Source organism: Amphiura filiformis, chromosome 12 (assembly GCF_039555335.1).
Source record: "Amphiura filiformis chromosome 12, Afil_fr2py, whole genome shotgun sequence".
In the NCBI taxonomy this organism is placed as follows: Eukaryota; Metazoa; Echinodermata; class Ophiuroidea; order Amphilepidida; family Amphiuridae; genus Amphiura; species Amphiura filiformis.
Genome location: NC_092639.1, coordinates 55,221,627 through 55,243,487, shown reverse-complemented (window position 1 = coordinate 55,243,487; position 21,861 = coordinate 55,221,627). Strand labels below are relative to the sequence as shown.

General features: G+C 38.4%; 1 protein-coding gene across 5 annotated transcripts; it reads left to right on the top strand.

Moving 5' to 3' along the window:
- The first annotated feature begins 612 nt into the window (after positions 1-612).
- On the top strand, positions 613-18,069 carry LOC140166438 (uncharacterized). 5 transcript variants are annotated; one of them, XM_072189910.1, is made up of 8 exons: positions 613-1,620; positions 2,835-2,921; positions 7,719-7,910; positions 8,312-8,467; positions 10,294-10,347; positions 11,376-11,458; positions 11,960-12,571; positions 14,570-18,069. In XM_072189910.1, exons 1-8 carry the CDS (start codon positions 921-923, stop codon positions 14,792-14,794), a joined length of 2,109 nt encoding a protein of 702 aa, XP_072046011.1. In that variant the 5' UTR covers positions 613-920; the 3' UTR covers positions 14,795-18,069. The 5 variants fall into 5 exon arrangements, with proteins under 5 accessions (XP_072046011.1, XP_072046013.1, XP_072046015.1 ...); XM_072189911.1 differs by having other exon boundaries at positions 617-1,620; positions 7,722-7,910; XM_072189912.1 differs by lacking the exon at positions 10,294-10,347.
- The last annotated feature ends 3,792 nt before the right edge of the window (positions 18,070-21,861 follow it).

Sequence of the window (21,861 nt, the reverse complement as noted above, 5' to 3'; positions counted from 1 at the left end):
TCTTCACCGATTTCTAGTGTATATGAGTCACACATAAAATATTGAAAGATATTAAAGAAAGTGAAATTTTATGGCGTACAACAGGTGAAAAAGGCTTGAATTCGTGGGTAACATGCATATGCGCATTTAACAATTTATTTGGTCTAGCAAGAAAAGTCATTTTTCAATCCGATGGCACTTCCACCTGATGATTCACCAGATAGGATCGTCTCATTTGATAAGTCTAAAATTGAAAAGGAAAATATTTTCAAAATGGCCCCCAGAGAGAATTTTGTCCCGCTTTGGCTGGAATTGACCATATACATAACTTAACCTACAAACGCAAAATCGGAATCGACTGAAATTTTGGGAATAAGCTTTAGGAATAAGCTTTTTTCGTGGATATCTGAAAAATGTCATAAAAAGAGGATGCTAATCTCAAAATACTCCTTTAATATGTTATCGTCAACTTTATCACGTATTACTTTTTACACAAATGAATGTATACAAAAAGTATAATTATCTACCATGTCTACCATGTCTACAATGACAATGTATTATGGCATGAAACGGAGGGTAAAGTTCAACAAGGAAGTAAATAAGCCTATAATAATACTAAATAACAGTTAAGGGATTTACCCATGCGTGTTATAGCAAAAATAGTATATTGCCGAAACAGTTTCTCAGGTTCAAGTGCATTTTTGTTGAATAGTTTGTACGCTTGATTAAAATCTACGAACAAGATAACGAATGTATAATTATTCGTACGCACTTTTAAAGAATCCGGGGAATAGCTGGTGAATAGCTATGAAGTTCGTAAGTGGAACATGAAAGTTTCAAGTTGACCAGATTAGTCCAACCTGTCTGACTTCTTATAGTGTACATGGTTTAAACATTGGTTTTATAGACATCAGGATTATATCTGTGAGTGATATGCCATCATGGCCGACAACATATTGACAGAAAACGACGGCTGGTCACGACACGAGCAGTCAGTGTTTAAAATCAACCGTTCATTTCGACCACCATTTTACGTTAAAACCTTGGGCGGATACTATGATAAAGAGGAAGAACTGTGTTTTTCTGCAGGTGATGAGTACATTATTCTCCACAAACTGAAGATCAAAAGTGTTATCGCGAGTATCGTTCAGGGTTCGCATCACCGCGTCAGTCTGAAGATTCCACTGGACTATGCAGGGAAGTTTTACCCTATCTCTAACTCACGGACACAAAGCCCCGAGGCACTTCCATTGAGAGATATGCTATACTCCAACGAACTACCACTAGAAGTGCGTCTTGGAAATCCGCAGCAACACGGGAAACTCTTTCTAGAAAAACTCCGTAGTAACCTCGATTGTGTTCTCAAACTTTCAGACCAGGTTACAGATGATTACTTCTTGGGAAGATCCGTTGATGGCAAGTTGGTCTTCTTATTTTCAACGGAAGAGAATATGAATTTCCTAGTGAAAAAAGTCAATACAAACGATGTGAATCATCTGTTAATGAACATTGCTGACTTAAAGTACGATATCTTCATAGTGAACGTCTCAAATCCGGGTGTACAGTTCCTCAAGTTAGAAGATGCTGTGACTAATCGAACACCGCCAAGGCGACCACCTAAACCGTCATCGCTGCCAGCAGGTAAGAGTCCTAATAGCCCATTGCTTTCACCAAAACAAAGAAGCCTTCAGATAGAAGAACCGGGAGAAGATCACATTCAACAGTTTTCCTACGAGGTAACGACTCCAATTAGTTTCAAGAAACCGACCTTGAAACCAAAGCCACCAAAGCAGACCATAGAAGGCAAGCAATTTACATCTAATCATCCACCTCATCATATTCCACCTGCAGGAAACCATACGTCCCCTAAAAGCGTAAAGCCGCAGGGAACAGATTGGAAACAACCAAACGATCACGAAATTGGGACTACAGATCCCACAGAATCTTATCACGATGCTAATAACGGGGATAATTCAGCATCTGTTTCTCCACCAAAAGGTCCTACCCCTCCTGTTAGTCCAAGGTTACTGCGTACAAATTGGAAGTCAGAGAATCATGCAAGCAGCGAAATGTCTTCCACAGTGTCTCGTGAAAATCCTCAAGGCCATGGTGCTACCGTAACACCATATATCTCTCCCAAGGGAAGTCTTACCCCTCCTATGAGCCCACGATCACCGTGCACCGATTGGAAGAAGCCAGGGGAGCATGCAAGTAGCGAAAAATCTTCCCCAGAGCCTCGCGAGAATCCCCAAGGCTATGGCGCTACCGTAACACCTGTCCCTCCCAAGGGAAATCTTACCCCTCCTATGAGTCCACGATCACTGCGCACCAATTGGAAAAAGTCAGGGGAGCATGCAAGTAGCGAAAAATCTTCCCCAGAGTCTCATGACAATCCCCAAGGTCATAGCGCTACCGTAACACCTGTCCCTCCCAAGGGAAGTCTTACCCTCCTATGAGTCCACGATCACTGCGCACTAATTGGAAGAAGCCAGGGGAGCATGCAAGTAGTGAAACATCTAACCCAGAGTCTCGTGGCAACCCACAAAGCCATGGCGCTACCGTAACACCTATCTCTCCCAAGGGACCCCCTATGAGTCCACGATCATTGTGCACCAATTGGAAGAAGCCAGGGGAGCATGCAAGCAGTGAAACATCTCCCCCAGATTTTCATGATGATATCAAAGGCGCTACAACCACCTTTTCCCAGGGAGCTCCCGCGACGAATCCTGAAAGTTGGCAACAACCACGTGATCCCATAGCGCCATTAGAGCATCCATCTTCATCAGTAATCTCTTCTCATGATCACAATATTACCAAGTCTTCTGGGAAGCAGGATCTTCTTGTTTCTTTTTCAGCCTCAAATACAGTTCAGAATAGATTTGGTGACAAGAAAACACGTAAGACTTTGCATAAGGAGGTCGTAACAATCAACTTTCAAAAGGGTACGTTAATATTGCTTTACATGTATAGGCCTATAGGGTTTCCAAACCATTGCAGCTAGTCCGGCAAGAAGTACGATTGGCAGCGCGTCCAACCGACAGGAAAAATATAAGGCCTACATGAAGACCATGCCACCCGCTGTGTCGAAGGCCACTTCTATTAGCTGTTAAATGGCAGCGCTCAGGTGGTCACGTGCGTATTTATAAATACGTATTTATAGTAGTCGAAGCATACTGGCCGATGCCATGTCTTAAGCCTTATTTCCTCGGTTAGCAGCCGAGTGTACTACTTGACGGACCAATCGCAGGTAGCTATTGGGTGCTGTGCAATAATTATGGCCCCGGGGAAGGGATGACCTCCCAATTTAAGGGGTCCAAATTGGTAAATGTAGGGGTCCAGAGATCTTTTTCTGCACATAAAGGGAATTTTAAGGGGTTCATATAGCGTAAACGGTACAAGTAGGGGTTCTGGTCCCCGAGACCCCTTAAAACGCCACCCTTGCGGGGAAGGTAAAATTTTGTAAGCCGCAAAGAGGAGAGTAATTTCGGGCAAGCCGATAGGGGGAGAAGCAATTTCTAGCAAACATTTCAAGCACACCTTTTAAATAAAACTCGCTAAAAAGGCTCTGGAAAACAGTACGGAAACGTTTAAATATGCAAAATGTCCTGCTCGCTACATATAGCCTACATGATATACTAGACACATTAAGATTTGCACATTAGGATCCAAAAATATTTGCATGTTCAAATGGCATGAATGGGGGTGGGGGTAGTGGCAAAGAATTTTTGACAGGCGGCGGCGAGGGAAGGGAAACAAGCAATTTCGGCAGGCCGAGGGGGGGGTGGCGCAAGCGTTTTTTGGCACGCCGTTTGGAAATTATACCCGCGGGGCTCAGTCACAACAAAGCCGCGAAACGCTATAGGCTACCGGGACGTGACAGTTAATTTTGCAGCAATTATTTTTCAATTTTGCTTCACACCACCATGACCACTGAACAAACACAATTTCGCAATCGGGGTTAGCCTTTCTCAAAACGAACAGAAAAAACCTATTTATAGATTTAATGGACGACCTGAAGTTTACGAACAGCAAAAGTTACCATGCAGAAAACATGGAAAATATAATACGAAAATGAATATGCAAAGTGTTTCTCTCCCCCTAAAACAAATGTGCAGGTTACTCATTCTTTCATTTCTCTTGACAGTTTTTCATTTGTCCGCCCTATTCCTTTTAAAGGAATTTTTATTTTAGCTTGCAGCAAAAGTAAAACACTAATCAATGTAAAATCAATGCAAGTTGTGGCCTGCTTCATCAGGTCTGTTCTAATTGCTAAAGCAGCCTGCTAAAACGTAAACTTCGTTTTCTGCTTTTATCAGCATACACTTCCATCGTTTCCTTGACATCGGGAAGAAATCTACTTTTTCATCCTCTGTTCTTCATCTATTAGGCCTATAATTATAATCTTCCTCTCCATCCAGGCCCGTATGTAAGGGGGGGGGGGGGTGATGCGGCCGCACCCCTCATGCCCCTCCCCCAAATTAAATTTGCAAAAGTATAAAAAGTCCCAATTTGCGAATCTGTTTTTTATTCTTTTTGGGTCAATAAAAGGTCCAAAATTTGGTAAGAAGGTCCACTTTTCACAAAATCGCCCCATGGAAAAAGGTCCACTTTTTTCAAAATCCGCACCCCAATAAAGAAAATCCTGCGTACGGGCCCGTCTCTCTCTTATCTTCTGGTTCTTCTCTTCCTTTTTCCTCTGCTTCTGCCTGGGCTAGTGCTAGTTTGTGCTCAAATATTGTGAAAAATAATGCCTACACTCACAGGGAAAAGGTAGGCCTATAGGTTCAACTTATATCCGACCCCATGCTTCATAGATCTCCCTAACACATTTTAATTTGTATGACCCTGCAGAAAAAATAAACTGTATTATTATAGCAAAATCAGGAAAAATATGGTCTGAATGGGCCCGACTCGGCTTAATTAAACAATCTCATTGGTACATCCATGTATGTAAGCCATAGGCCATGGGGCTTCACGATTGTTTTCCTCAGAAAGCTTTGCTCGATGCAATATCATGTTTATTGCTATTGTAAGTTGGAACAACGACGAAGGCGACAACGACGACGACAACAAAATTAATACCGTAAAACCCCGTCTATAAGCATGTATAGTGTTTTTTATTAAAGCTTAATTCGAAGCAAGCGTTAATATACCAATACAATAGATCGGTCTTAAAATAATACTTGTTTGTATATGCTTGGATCCGTAATTTATTTGCTCAAATTCCATAATGGCGACTGGATTAATGTAGCTTTCATCAGAAGCACACTATATGCTTGTAGACGGGGTTTTACGGTAATAAAACAACTTATAAACACTGATCACCTTATCTATAAGTTTTATATAATCAATAGGTAAGGAAATGGTCTATCGACATTAAGGGCGAATTTCTCGACGGGTGGCTTAGCAATTGGCTTGTCTAGCCTCAAGGCTTAAGAGGTCGTAAGACCAGGCTTAACTGAAAACGTATGTACCGAAGTACGGCTACCATAGCCTCGAGGCTTCGTTAGCCCGTGGGCCAGGCTTGTAGGATTAGCCCCAGGCTTCAGTAAAATTTGCATTTCTCGAAATCAGTCTTCTGTAGCCGTAGTCTACGCAAGCCTGTTAGACCAGGCTTACAGCGGCTTTTCTTGGCCCTGCCTCAGAGTAGGTCTTAGGTCGTAAGCCTTGGTCTATTTCAATTTACAAATTATTTAAATTGTAAGGCAAAGTTTATCTTTCATATTTTTGACGGTCTTTCAATTAACATGAGTAAGCAGTCGCGTAACTGGGGGGGGAGCTCTTGCCACCCCTCCCCCATGAAAAAGGTAAATTAGGCCTACTTCTGAGAGTTATTAATTAACCTCATATTTGGCCATTTTAACCTTAAAACTCAATTTTTAAGGTTAAATAAATTGCATTAATCCCACTTTTGTACCATTGGCCTATATGTCACCAACTTTAATAGCTTAAATATGGCATTTGTACCATAATTGTTTTTCAATTCCACCTCCACCCCTATGTCAAAAAGAAATCTACGCCAATGTTCCGGGGACACATTCCAAGCAGATCCCATAACTCCTCAGACCCACTCCACCCCTTACAAACCCAAACAGCATGAACGATGCCTGCCCCTCATTTATTATGTTTGCCCCCGCTTTCCCCCACCCCACCCCCAAATGAAAATGTCTAGTTACGCCACTTTGTAAGTTTGTGTAAGTAATTGTTCGATTTAGTTGAACATTTCAGCATTTTATTTTAGTGTTCATTTGAGTTAGTTGAATTTTTTAAAGTAATTTTTGCTATCATCATAAGACCTACTCATTTTGAATGATTTTATTAACAACGAATATAATTTTAAAAAAATTCTTTCATCATCATCATGATCATCATCATCATGATCATCATCATCATCATCATCATCATGATCATGATCATGATCATCATCATCATCATCATCATCATCATCATCATCATCATCATCATCATCATCATCATCATCATGAAGACCTATATGATACCACCAGTCCCTATCCAAGCCTTAATAAGTAGGCCTATTACAATATTATTTTGGAGTGCCTATATTATACCAGGTTGGACATCAATTTAATACGATAGAAGAAGGACAAAATTGGTAAAGATATAGTAAATATTTGACACGAAACAATAATGCATGCAGTATTAAAACTGAATTTACGGATAAGATGCATATAATATTGCTATATCTTCTACTTAAATAATTATAAATATTGTTCCAACAGATAACTTCATGTGAGATCTGAGAAGACTACTGATATCAGCAGTAGATAGCACGTTGGTTGCTTTCCTTTTTAGGGGAATCACAGATTCCTTTCCATTAGGCTTACAGTTTTACCCTTTTTGGGATGCAAAGAAAAAATCACGAGTATAAAGCATAGACGTATCATTCATACAAGTTGGACTCATAAAAAGCCAAGTGGAAATAAAATAATACATAAAAGACACAAAAACAGACACAATATTCTTGCATCGGTATAAGCCCAAGCACAAGACCGCGGGTCCAGGCTAGTCTTTGCGCCGAACATCGCGATAATGAGACGGCAACCTTGTTAGTACGGTAAACCGTGAGGACCGCAGCTTATGTACAATGTACATAAGCTGCGGTACATCTACCTCCAACAGCCTATACAATTAAGTCGCTGGTTGAAAGGGACGAGGTTGTCAAGCGTTAAGCCTGGAAGGCCACTAAGACTAGGTTGAATTTGCGTTGAAGAAATCCGGCTAGAGTTAAGACTCGGGCTTCGAGGGCGGGCTAGGCTTAGTAGCCTCAAGGCCACCTTAAGACTACGGCTTAATAAGACTCCTGTCGGGAAACTCGCCCTAAAGGTCCATTCAGTGATTTGCTCATCCGGACGATCGTAAAAATCATCAAAATTCATATTTTAGTACCTTTGTCATTGTCATAGATGTGCTAGTGGTTCAGCCGAAAGGCATGTAGGCCCCCCTATTTGAGACAAAATAAGGTATTTACATGAATCTGTAATTTATGATGTAAGAATATAACTTATAGCTACATATATTTGAACGAGGCTTCAACTTCGTCCATAGACTATTGCTGTTTTTTCTTCGTTTTTTGCCAAATTGTTCATACCAAAATACCACAAGACAATTTGAATGACTTAAACATTTTTTACACTTGCGCTGGGATCACTGAATGGAACTTTAACTATAACAATATAAATTGTCATTTGTAATAGTATATTAATATCGTGATTTACCAGCAGGCGGTAGTTCGGCAAAGCCAGCATTTTCGCCTCCGATTCCACCCATTCCAACAAAGAAGACCAAGGACCAAGCGAAGCCGCCACCACCACCACTTCCTTCCTATCCTCATCCAGATGATGACGAGGAGAATGATACGGACGAGGAATACAATGATAAGGCGGCAGAGCAGGTGACGTATCCTCCAAGAGGTAAATAGCGCCGCCATTTATATTTCCCCATATACTGGCGAAAAAAAGATTACTATAAACCGTGCTTAAGCAGCAAATAACAAAATGTTTTTAAAACGCTATATAAACACGTTTTGGTTTTGAAATTTAAATGTCGGGCTAGGCTATACTACAATAGGCCTAACATGTTAAGAATGTTGTCAAAATGTTATTGCAAAATATATTTTTGGCAAACATAGGCCTATTTTATTATTATTTAATAACGTTGTGTAAGAATGATTTGCATTTTCAAAAATGTTTTCTGAATGTTATTAAAACGTTTCATACCCTTTACCTTTATGTTAGCCGTAATTGCGACTCTCGTCATTGTGTTCTGCATGAGAACTATTTATAAATGCATAATACATCTAACTTACCGACAGGTGGAGAAGACATTAGGAATGTGACTGTCCCGCCCCTTCCCCCATCTCTATCTACCCATAGCAGAAAACCGCCTCCTCTTCCGCCTCCTCATGAAAAATACGAGAATATGGACGAGAACAACACAGCTGTACCACCAAGACGTCACTTTGAAAAAGGTGATTAAAAGTTTGGACTTATTTCAATAACATTTAGGATGTTACTAACACTAATATTACCAACACCATTTGGCTTCCTTATGACAGTGACGATAACCATATATTTGCTGGAAGCCCTAACCATAACCCTAGCTCTAACCCGTTCCGGCAAATACGGTCACCTCTCAACTGTTTGTCACAGTTACTTCGCACGTGTACAGATCTGGGTACAGATGCACTATCTTTGATCGCGAGTTTACAAGTTTTACAAGTTTACAAGTTTTATTTGTCTCTATGCCACCAAAACATTTGGTATAAGAGAGTTACAATAAGACATAATTATCATAACCTACAATATCATACAATATAATAAAAGTGTCCCAAAAAAAACCCCAACATATATAGACCTATTGCAATGACATCTATATCAGAATATGAGTCAATTAAACTTTTTCATAATACAATGACAAAACTTTACAAGTTTTGATAACTCATTACCTCTCTGGCTGTTAAAAAGAGTGTTCATTAATTTTGAGAGTGTTTGGTCTGGAGATGTAAGTTTGGTCTAGGAACAGCATCCTCTCTTCAGCCAGAGACGGACATTGGAAAAGATAGTGGAACTCGTCCCCAAGTTGAGCATTTGTACACAAAGGGCAAATCGCTATCCCCACTGGAGCATGCACCGACGTCACGGTCACCGTCACGGTTCAACCTCTGGTCGAGTTTTGACTTCATCCCATTGTATTGAACCATTGTTGAAGCATTATTTCTATTGAATTTATTTTCATAACCATAATAACATGCATCTCCTTATCACTTCTTATGTTCTGCATTTTTCTGGAATTGCGAGTAACTAATCCAGAGCTCTTAAAACCTTAACCCCGAAACTAAGCTAACTTAACTGCTTGATAAGCAAACTCAAAGATCTGTTTTCTTCCAAGATGAACTTCCATTAATTTTTACACTATATAACTCAACATTTAAAGCCTTAATGTACGATTTCCTTCAAATTTTAAATTTGTATTACTTTATTCAAAATGCTGAAATATTGGTCGGGAAGGGTTTCTGTCCATTTTGAGCTGAAATAACCAGGTAAAGTGAAAGCAACTCTTAACATGCAGGAGGACATGAATCATAATTATGACTTTATGTTGAACTTTGCTCTGTTGACCTACAAACACAACAAATTTGGCTGATTCCATTTGGGTGTAAGTTGGGACATGTGTAAACATTACAAATATGCCAAAAAATCAGGTTTGATAAGAATTAGCCAATTTCATATTATAAGATTGTACACTGTGGCTCAAAGGGTTCTGGCAGGTTCTAACCATTTGAGAAACGGTTTATGTTTGCTGGCATGATTACATTCACCACAACCATCCTTGTCATCATGTAGTGTGTAGCTATACACCAAGGGGCTGTGCAATAATTATGCGCCCTAGGGAGGGTAAAATTGGGGGGGCAAGCAATATTTGGCAAGCTGAGAGGGGGAGCAGCAATTTTGGCACACATTCATGGGGTGCCTTTTAAATAAAAACGCTCTAAAAAGGCTTAGGAAAACAGTAGTACGGAAGTGCTTTATAAGCAAATTTTCCTGCTCGCTGCGCTCACAACATATATATCTAGACCATTTAAGGTTTGAAAATTGGGATGCCCAAAATTTGGCATGCACAAGGGGGGGGGGGGCAAAGAATTTTTGGCGGGCTGAGGGGGGGGGCAAGCGATTTTGGCAGGCCGAGGGGGGGGCAAGCGATTTTTGGCGAGCCGTTCGAAATTTTACCCCCGGCTCATAATTATTGCACAGCCCCTAACATGCTCAATTAATACTAATTATTCTCAATCTACAGCCGCAAGACCAGACTCTGATTACCTGACACCAAGTCAATCTTTGAATCAAAATGGTATGTACACTTGTCTGAAGGGCAGTAGGCCTATCATGGTTTATATGAATTTCATACAGGGTTCTCACTCACTTTCTTTCTGCATTTTGTACTTGTGCTGGAATCTAAACACCATTGTTCATGATCATATTGTCAGCCTGCTACGCTAAATGCCCAAGCCATTTTTTGTAAATTTTGAGAACAAAGAACAAAATGTAGTTCAAGCATGCATCACTTACATAATGTAATCACCCTAATTATTTCGGATTATTCCCTTTTATTAGTATCATTATCATTTGCTCTTGTGCAAAGATTGGTGAATAAATATGCTCAAAATTACAAAAAATGACTTAGGCAATTAGTAGTAGGCTGACGATATTTATTTACAGACTCACCAATTGACCTTAAGGTGGTTGTATCGACAGACTTTGAAATACATTACTTAACCCTAACAGGACGGTATACTACAAAATACTACTTGATATATGCGCTGTTCGTGCAAGCATCCCACTTGGTGTGATGACGCAATCGCCCTAAGTGATATAGGCACGGTTTCGCTGGCCAGCGAAGCCCAAGACCCGTGGCAAAGTGTCGCCGACCCAGTGCCTGGCATGCGAGGGGTCTTGGGTTCGAATCCCACTCAGAGCAAACAACTTCTTTCCTTCTTTTTCTCTTAATTCCTTCCTTCTTTCCCTTCCCGTCGCCAAAAAGCCCTTAGGCGGTTAGGATTAGAACTGCTTTTTTTATTTGATTTGATTTGTTCGGATTCTGACAACCCTGGATAACCCAAGAAAGCCTCTATTGAAGCTTATTTCCATTGGGGTCTTTTTATTTATTCATGTAAGATACATATTTGGAATGAAATGAGTCGCGCAATCAAATTTTGGAGAAAATCACACAAATGACCAACTTTTTGCATTTAATTTTTGTAAAATTTGTTTTTTGTAATCTAGACACTCCATTCCAGAAACATGACAAAATTGAGCATTACATGAGTTTCCTACAGGGTTCTCATTCATTTTCATTTATCATTTTTCACACAATTATAGATTCCGACAGCGACTTATCCGACTATGAAAACATTGACAGCGATCTATCCGACTATGAAAGAGTTGAGCCTCAAGATGAAGAGGTAGGTCTCACATATTCCTCCTGCTCATACCAGTGGCAGCAGCTCCCCCAATGAGAATCCCTCATCTTACCCCATCCCCGGGATGCTGGACGCACTGATATTTAAGATTTTTAGAACTTTTCGTCAAATTCCTTTATAAGGAACCTCCTGGCTACGCCATTGGCTCACACCATGCAGGCAGAAGGCCATGATATCATTTGAAGACATATGCCGGATGGAAAGAAATGATAGTGGGCATCCACTGGGCTATTCCAGTTGAAATCCATACACCCCCTATGGAAGACTTTAATCTTCCACACAGGGAGTGAATTTCAAATGGAGTCATCCACTTAGTATTATTCTAATTTGAAATTCACAACTCCCTGTGTGAAAGAATAATGTCATGTCTTCCATGGGGGTGTATGGCCCTGGATTTCAACTGGTATAGCAAAGAACCTCCCAGCTCACTGTATTGTCTGATATTAATTAATGGATTGACTTACATTTTCTCACTATTTTCAGCCTTACAGAGCTCCACAAAGTCCACTACCATCACCTACATCTCCTACAACTGCTAATATCTCACCAAAAACTAAAAAGAAATTCAACATCAAAAATAAATTCAGTAAACTGAAGTGGAAAAACTCCAAGAAGGAAATGGCATCTGGTGATATGGCCGATGATGAACTCACTGAAGACCCTTATGCCGAACAACAAGCAGATAGAAGAGTCTCAAAGAAACATTACCGAAGCCCTCATGATGCCCTACCAATGCCAACACAACCTGGACCTTTCTCTATGCCTCCATCACTTCCTGGCCACTTCCTTCCTCCTGGCCGCTCCCTACCTTCTGGCCGCTCACAATTGCCACCTCCTTCCCATAACATTGAAGATTCTGACTCCGACTTATCGGACTATGAGAGAGTAGATGACGACGAACCAAAGGCATCTTGGAAATATGGACAAGGTCAACCAATAAGACTTCAGTCACCACCCAAGCCAGCATCTTCAATGGGTGGAAGCATGAGACAACGTTTACCCGATCCAAATCCAAAGACAGGTGTGCCTTCAAATGTGGGGATAGTTCATCCTTCTTCAGTTCAGATAGTTCCACCTGCCAAGTCATCTAGCGAGGTAAGTGTAATTAGAACCATGATATAGCTCCACATTCTGCTGTATTTTGACATTATCTTGTTGTGACAAACTCAGCAGCAATTTTGAAACATTTTTGAACAGAATTTAACTAATTTAGAAAAGAGGGGGGGGCAGGCAATCTGCATTGTCATCATGCAGTCGTTGTGAGATATTTATAGGTTAAAGTGTATCATTTGTTGGGAGTGAAATTGTACAAAATAATGCACACATACTGTGATGTTGATGTGTCTAATACAGTGGCATAGCGTCATAGGGGCAAGGGGGGCAAGTGCACCCCAATCATTTGCAAAATTTAGAAAATCCCATTGGAAAATTGCCAAAAAATGGCTTGTGCCCCCATTCAGACCTGGTGCACTAATAGGGGGGGTCTAATGACAAGCACATACTGTCACAAGTTGAGTGGGTATGTTTCATTTGACTCACTGGATGCATTTGCCACCTTTCAGGTGATACTTATACTTTGATTTCAATTTATAAAAGGTATTTTAGTTTTACATTGAGGGCAAATCCGGAGTCAACCTTACTCATAGCTTAAGCAAGTCCTTATCTAAACCCAAACTGTAAACTTCAGATACTGAACAGCTGTGAAAAATTACTTTGTGACAGTCTTACACAACTATATTTTAGATAACTAGAAAGAACAAAATCTTTAGAAAAGAAACTGAAACTATCATGTTTATGTAACCTCATAATACTAGAGTATTAATAGTTAAGTATGAATAAGTTAACAATATAAATGCCACACAAAAACAAAGCCCACACTATTGTTTAAAGTGGCCACGGTTCTTAATATGATTAAGAACACGGAAATTGATGCTTCTGAGAATTTAGTAAGCTGAAGTGTACCTTAGTTGTGTAAACAGAATTACAAATTATCCAGAATTTAATGGTTTTGTGCCAAAAAATGACGATATATATTTGCTTAAAAAGTTACCTTTTTTAGAGTCATCATTGAGCAGCGACGTAGCTTGCGACACCATCACGGCGTCTTCATTCAGCGTAGTGATGTTTTGTTTACAATCCTCCGGTCACATGACCACCCGATGGGTGGTCAAGTGTCAGCAGATCATTGTAGATGGCGGGCAGGTCGTATCCGGCATCCCTGTTGGAAGATTGTAAACAAAACATCACTACGCTGAATGAAGACGCCGTGATGGTGTTGCAAGCTACGTCGCTGCTCAATGATGACTGTGAAAAAGGTAACTTTTTAAGCAAATGTCAAACATGACAGAGAATAATCAATATCCATGCTGCTACGATATATATTGTATGAGTAAAAGAAAGCCACCCCAAGAATTTCATATTTTTTGGGTCAGTTGTTAAGTGCAAATAAACACTTGTTGGCATAATGATAATCTTAGATTAGGCCTACCATTATAACAGTACGTTTTGAAATTTAAAGTTGCATTGCTGCAGTGGTTTTGATGAGATGAAGAAACATGTACTTTAAGAATGGCCATGCATAGGATAGTACATACACTTCCAGTAAACCACAAATCACTACGTTTTTGTTGACACCATTTAAATGAAACATATCACGAACGTTAAATTTCACTGGGGTGATGAGAAAAATATGCACTTTCTTCAAATACCAAAATCTCAGTTTTGATGAATAAAAATGGGGGGAGGGATGAGGCTATCAATGGGGGCATGGAACTTCAAAATGGACTGAATATCTTTTTCTTACTGTACATCTCCGTTAAGAATTATGACCAAACAAGTGTGGACTTTCTTTTTGTGCAGTGTGTATAATAACTCATCATAACACTATGATCTAAAACATGCTAACTGTAATGACCGAGTTCTTTAACCCCCATTCACTTCTACACTCATAGAATGACCTTTGAATATGTTGAGGACCAAACTCATACTCCATATATTGAGGTCAACATTTAAGCTAATTAGGTTACTGAACGTCACCACTGGGTATGAGGTTATCTTGGCCCATAATATCTATTCCTCTTTCCTTTCCTGCAGGAATTTCCAAGGGAGTTGTGTCATCTCAGCGTAGAAGCTGTAGCAGAAACACTACGCAAGTTAAAGATGCCAGACAATGTGGTGGAGAACTTCAGAGATGCTCAAATAGATGGACAAATTTTTGTCTGTTTAGATGATAATATGCTGGATCAATTGGAAGTCGGTTCACTTCATAAACTGAAAATTATCAAGTTCAAAAATGGATGGCGCCCTAATCACACTTAGAGAGGTCTTTTAAGACTCTTTAACGAGCATGACGTGATTTTTCAACTGTACTTTGAACAGTTAGTATTCCTTATTTTTTAAGTCTGAGCTTTTTGTATATAAACTGATTTAATAAACAAACTGAAATGGTAGAGTGACAATTGGTTAAATACCACTAATTATGTATTACACGGGTTTCAATGAGAAAATGGCTAATTTTGGGTGGAATTTTCTCATATTCAGAACTCTCACAGCTAAATGGCACTACTATCAGGTGAAACTATATGCTTTAGATGCCAAATGATCAAAAACTCAACATAGGTTGACCTGAGACTTTTCTTGTTTTAACGCACTGAACCGTAAACACCTTAAAATGGCAGTGCACCCTCGAAGCTGAAAGTTACAATATGGTAGGGCGAATATTTACTAAAAACAGTAATACAGTAAGCAAAAGAATTTAAGGTACCAGTTGTGTTCACCCCTGTATATCCTAAATAAAGACAAATATGGCAAAATTAAAACAAACAGACAATACCTGTACACTTTAGCTTTGATTCAAGACCTCTGTTGAAATTGGTTGAGAATTAAGGGAACGGCGATCTAAAACATAAGAAACAAATCAAAAGTTGCACTTTGTGTTTGTGTCTAATCAATGAATGCACAACGCTAGTTTTAAAATGCTAATCAATGGAAGCACTGTGCTAGTTCTCTTGTTGGAGAACGCTATGCGTACAAAATCAATAGGGCATGCAATGGAGCAAACTGCAACTTTTGAATTTGAATCTTTTGTGGGTTTTTGGATCGTCATGTCTTTATTTCTTAAACGATTTTGACGAAAGAGCTAAATTCCGATGATGACATATCTGTCATTGTTTAGGGTATACAGGGGGTGAATCTAACTGGTACCTTAATTCTTTTGCTTACTGTATTTTATACATGTATGTTGGGTTACATCAAGGTCACAAAAACATTTTTAAAATGTTTTATATGAAAAGCACTACAACAACATGTTAAAATTGTTGTCAAAATTATATTGCAAAATATTTTTTGACACGTTTGCAAAATATGTTGCCAAAACTTAAATAACATTAATGTTTTGCAGCAATGTTGTACCCTTAAATTAATATGACCCAACATTTAAATGGTTTCTGTAAAACATTTTGTATTTCCTGGATTATACTCATGCAGAATAAGGATGATCAGCTTTAATAATTTTATGTGACATAAAATAACACCATGTTGGATTTTGCTGGGGCAGATTCAAATTGGTGCGTTTACGTGGTTGTGTCACCACATGGACAAATCACTTTTCTACGCACATGTATAATACACCCCACACGTTTATGTTAGTACGCATTATTTGATCTGCTACTGTGAAATCCAACATGGCATTACTCTCAACTTCAGGCAGGACACACTATAAGTCAGTTCGGTACAATTACCGAATAGGGTGCAACTTGCTAGACTTGAGTCCAGTCCTCGTTTACGGAGTTTAGGGTTAGGGTTTAGGGTTGGGGTAGGGCAGTCTTGTAATTAGACTAGTAAAGTTGCACCCTATTCTGCAGTCGCTCCGTCAGTTCATTATAACTCAACAACTTCTTTCCACACTTTCTGAAAATAACTACACAAAAAACACTGCTATACATGATTTTATCAATTTATTCTTGCCAATAACATAATTCAATAAATAAATCATCAATACATTTTGTTTAATAATAATTCACAGCTGACAGATATATATATATTACTTCTATTTATCAAAATTGTATTGTAAATACTTTTGCACAATCTATTTATGGCACACCAGCCATACATGATACCACATCAGAGGTTGTTTAAATGTAAGCCCAGAATACATTGCAGCATAGACCCTGGAATGCAGCCACTGACAGCATGTTTGAGAAACACATGGTTATTTTCAGAAAATATCACACTGGGCTCCTGCTGTGCATGGTCAAGGTTGTTATACAACAAGATAAGCTATGTGTCTGCATGCATGCATGTGCAAGAAAACTTTGCTGGTCCACCTTCTTTTCCCAAGCATTTAAAATAGCTAAAATTGTTTTAAAAACACACAACTTTTTAACTTTCTTGGTAGCAATGTATCCACAAACATTAACCCGTACCCAATTATCAATTCAAAACATAAAAGTCTCGATGAATATTCCATCAAAACTACTGGTTCTTATTTTGTACATAAATTTGAATGTGAAATGGTGTTGAAATGGCTCCTTTATTACATTGCACATAATAACATACTGCATGCTGGGATTACATTGAATCAACCTCTGATACCACATTATCTTTCCAAAAAACACCAAATTGTGTGATTTTGAAGCACTTTCAAAAACAATTTGTCTAACCCAAAATATTTGTTCTCCTAAAAATTAGGGTACAACATTTGTTTTGGCTTAAGCGGCATATGTATTGTACTAAATAAACTCTTCAACAGAAGTTTAGAAAGTTTCTTCAAGCATCAGATTATTTGTGACATGTTCATATCGTTGCATATCAATACATTGAAACAATCACTTTAATAATAAGCATGGGTAAAAAGCAGTAAAGTCAAAAATACAGAACAATTTGGAGTAATGAATTAAAGAGTTGACAGGAGTTATAGGAGTTAATGCTTTTTGCTGTTTCAGTGTGCATGTTCTCACCATTGATGGTTTGGTGAACTGTCATGTAACGTGGATGTAAGCGTGATCCTAAAAAATGCCTTTCACGGTGACCCAAACTATTTACAAGACCTCTTCTGCATTGAGGCTGGCCTTCCCTTTTAAAGGGAATTTTTATCATGGCTGTGTACATGTCTTGTGAATTGACCATTAATAGCAGGTGGAAAAACCATAGGCAGCCACAACAGCCAGGCACATCATCCTCCTGCTGCTCACCAGCAGCCTGTTCACGTGTTGATGTGGAATGGCATTCCATTCTTCAACCAGGATTCGTTGCAGGTCATTCAATGTGGTTGCATTGGCTGCTCTGGCATGCACAGCATCTATTGATATGCATTACAATATGAACAGGTCACAAATAATCTGAGATATGGATGCTTGAAAAAACTTTTTAAAAGAATTATTATCTGACATAAACTCCTCAACAAAAGTTTAGAAAGTTTTTTTCAAGCATCCATAACTCTTTACTGCAATTTTTTGATGGGCCAAGTTGTTGTTGCCAGTTCCTACCCACACTTGTACCTTAACAATACATGACAATTTTCATAGTAGTGACGTATCACATCCTCTCATCCTGATTCAGTTCAGTTTGACCACAAATCCCGGAGAGTGGATTTGGTTAACTTTTCATCCATTCAATGAACATCCTGATTATGTCACTCTATGATGTCACTACTATAAATAGCCCAGTTTGGATGTTATAACTAAGAACTCTTGCTAGTTGTAATTGAATACAGGAAATCCTCTGTCAATTCAAAGATGACAATATATTTCACATTGACCCAATAATAACAGTGAGAAAAATACTGAGAATTTTTAATATAAATAAAATTCACAACCCTACATAGAGGCAGTGGCATAATAGGGTCAGTAGCACCCAGGGCAAGAAACAAAATTGGTGCCCCTACCCCCACCCCAGAATATCTTAGACGCGGGCAGTGGCGTAGCTAGGGGTTGTGACGCCCAGGGCTAAGGATACATAATGCCCCCAATTCTTGATACAATTCGCCGCTAAGGGTAGCACCGGGGCGCGGCCCCCCCCCCCCCGCCCCCTAGTTTCCCCACTGCATAGAAGAACATGTTGCTATAGGTTGGAAACATACGTTTTAAAAAAAGGGGGAAATGTCTCAAAAATGATCTTTGCGGCATGCTACTATGCAGTTATTTTTTTTAGTAAACATTGGTAAATAATTTCAAAAATATATCAACATACAGGATTTTAAGTTTGTTGAACAATTTAATATACGAACAAAGTAAACATTCATACATAAGTAACATGACTTATATGTGATGCGATCAAGCAAAATCAGTCGGAACTCGGAAATATTGATTTTGAGATATAGCCAAACAAAGGAAATTTCCTTTTGTTTCCTCTTGTTTTGGAAACTCTTTAATTCCTCATATCTTTGGAACTGGTTGTTCAAGTGTAACAGGGTTTTCTGCAAAATACAGCCTTGCAAATGTTAGTTATTATCATATAAGGAACTGAAAATTTAATATTTCCAAGTTCCAACTGATTTAGCTTGATCGCATCACATTATGTGCATATGTGCATGATACATGTATATTGGCACAATTGTTGCATACATGTACTTCATACATTTCAATCAAATCAGTACTTTCAACATTATATTTTCTAATATAAGTTTCTCACATACATACTATTAGTTGAATCTTATCAAAGTATTATAACTAGGTTTTTTCCCACTAATTATACAATTAATTGGGCTGATCCAAATGTGATTGACTTTGATATTGTGTGTTTTTAATAAGTACGGTCACACGTTTTTAGATGCTGTATTATTTACGCTGTACATTATATACCCAGGATTCAATAAGTTTATTTTACACAGATATTAAAGTATGACAGATACTTTTCGCCTAAAATACCTACACCAAATATCAGTGTTTTTTGTGTGTCAATATTCAAGTACATTGGGCTGGTCCAAACATGTGAACTTTGATTATCTTGATTGTTTTAGACTTTGTTACATTATGTAAATATGGATTTTATTTTCAACCTGTACTAAATGTTACATGTACCCAGTATTCAGTAAATTTATTTTATCCAGATATTAAAGTGTAAAACGTTTATTTATACAGATATTAAAGTGTAAACATATACTGAAGTATTGATTCTTCTTTGTTTATTTGTTTTGCATATCACATTTCGTTTTAAAGCAATCCTGTCCAAAAGCTTTGCATATCATGATATTGATACATTCGCAATTTTCATACATCACTGTCACAAAGAAAGCCCGCAGAAAAGGAAGTGCCAAAACGGCTTATTTTGGTGAAATGACATGACATGACAATAATCTCCCACACAGGTAGTCACCCATTCAAGTAACATTTAAAATTCACACTCCCTATGTGGCAGATTACAGATTCGGATTTGAACTGGAATTGCAAATTACGGCATGTTTTGTACACTACATTCAAACAATATTTCAATTCCAGTTCAAATTTGTACACCATACCCTAAATCTCCCACACACGGTCACAGTGTAGACTGCAAATGGAGGATCATTTAGGCAACTCTATTTGTAATACATGCTCCCTGTGTGGAAGATTAAGAATCAGTGATGGTGCCACGGGGGGGGTGGGTGGGTGGGGGGGCATGGGGGACAAGTCGTCACTCTTGCACCCCTGTTGCCCTCCAGAACCCCCCGCTGAAATTCACTTTTCCCCTAATGCCCCCCCCCAAAATTTTCCTGGCACCGCCAATGTTAAGAACATGTCTTCCATTGGGGTGTATAGATATCAATTGGTATAGCCCAATGCACTGACAAACAAGTACACATTTCCTTCATAACTTAATAAGAAATGTAGTTTTGATGGTTTAAAACCACTACAAGGATAAGATGTGAAATAAAAATAAAAATTTATAAATATCTGATTATACCCTTATGCAACGTACAGTACAAGTATTTTTTAAAAAATGACAAAAATATGATGGCAAAATGCAATAGTTGTATGACATCTACCATTTCTCTCTACATATTGCAAATAATAAAAATAAATATATAAGCTTTAAAAACTTTGAAACTACATTTAACACTAAACATTGCAAAACGTTATGACTAATCAAACTACAATCAAAGAAATATATAGTTGGCACACTTTGACAATATGTTGTAACTCTTCATTGTTGCTCTGAGACTTCAGTGAAATTAGTATAACTATGTTTAATGAGAGGTACAAACCTTCCCCTTTCCCCTTCCCTTCCCCATTCCCCCTCAACCAATGTTGGGGGGACTGGAGAGCCCAATGTCAAAATTGCTTTCATCAACATTGAATGGGGGAGAGGGGCAGCGATTTATAGTTATTATGCCAGAGTGTGGTGTCAACATTAATTTCTTTGATTGTAGACAACAACCCCAATTCAAAGAAATATTGTATCATTTGCACCCCAAATTTGATTTAATTGCGGGTAACATTTATTGGTTCCCTGCGTACTAAATGTCATTTACAAAAGTTTCGCTCAAAACCATTGAAACCTTAACAAGAAATAAGCATGGAACAATATAAAGGAAATACCCAGCACACACATATATTTTTAAAAAACATTTTGTTAACATTTCCAAGAGTATCCTCTTGAAAATGTTACGAAAATGCTTTGCGTTTGCTGGGTATATAAATATTGTTCTCTAAATATTGCAAATGATAATAAAGAAGTTGAAAATAAACAAAAAGCTTCAAATGTTGTTTCAAATAATAGCTAAAAATCAAATATAAGTCAATAGACTACAACAAATTTACTTGAGAAGTTCCACAGGAAATAAATATAGCATACCTCCCATACCATACCATTTAGTGTCAAATCCAGGCCCATATCCAGGTTTAGGGGCAAACTGACTCCCCTCCCGGTCCACATTGTTTAAGTCCTGCACCCCCTCTCCCCACATAATTCCTGGGTAAATACAGAGAGATTCAAAAACAAATAAACATGAAAATAAAAAGTATATATGTACATGCAAGTACAAGCACCAGAAGCTAATAAAACCCAGTGTGAACATAAAATATATTAAAACGTCAATATCATCTAGTTTTACTGAAAAAGCACATCCTATATTTTGTATATTTGGTGATAATAAGCATTTATCAAGGTGATATCATAATATACAGAGTACAGAGATCACAATTTACAAAAAGCTTCAGAAAGTTCTTGATATTGTTGGTAAATACTTCATTTGTCAATACATAAATGTAAGCAAATACACATTCAATTTTACATAATGAAATATTTTAACATAATTTATCTTTTTAAAGAAGTATGGTCCAAGTTCCTACTCCCACTTGTATATTGTCATGTTAGTATTAGGCTATTCAGTTTCAAACTTACACCCCCCTATGGAAAACACATTCTTAATCTCCCTCACAAGGGGTGTACATTTCAAATGGAATTAC

What these genes read in the sequence shown, in the direction of transcription:
- LOC140166438 (XM_072189910.1), top strand. Translation starts at nt 921, where the DNA reads ATGGCCGACAACATATTGACAGAAAACGACGGCTGGTCACGACACGAG. An exon ending in ACCGTCATCGCTGCCAGCAG is followed by an intron (nt 1,621 to 2,834) that starts GTAAGAGTCCTA and finishes TTTCTTTTTCAG; the next exon opens with CCTCAAATACAGTTCAGAAT. An exon ending in AAGACGTCACTTTGAAAAAG is followed by an intron (nt 8,468 to 10,293) that starts GTGATTAAAAGT and finishes CTCAATCTACAG; the next exon opens with CCGCAAGACCAGACTCTGAT.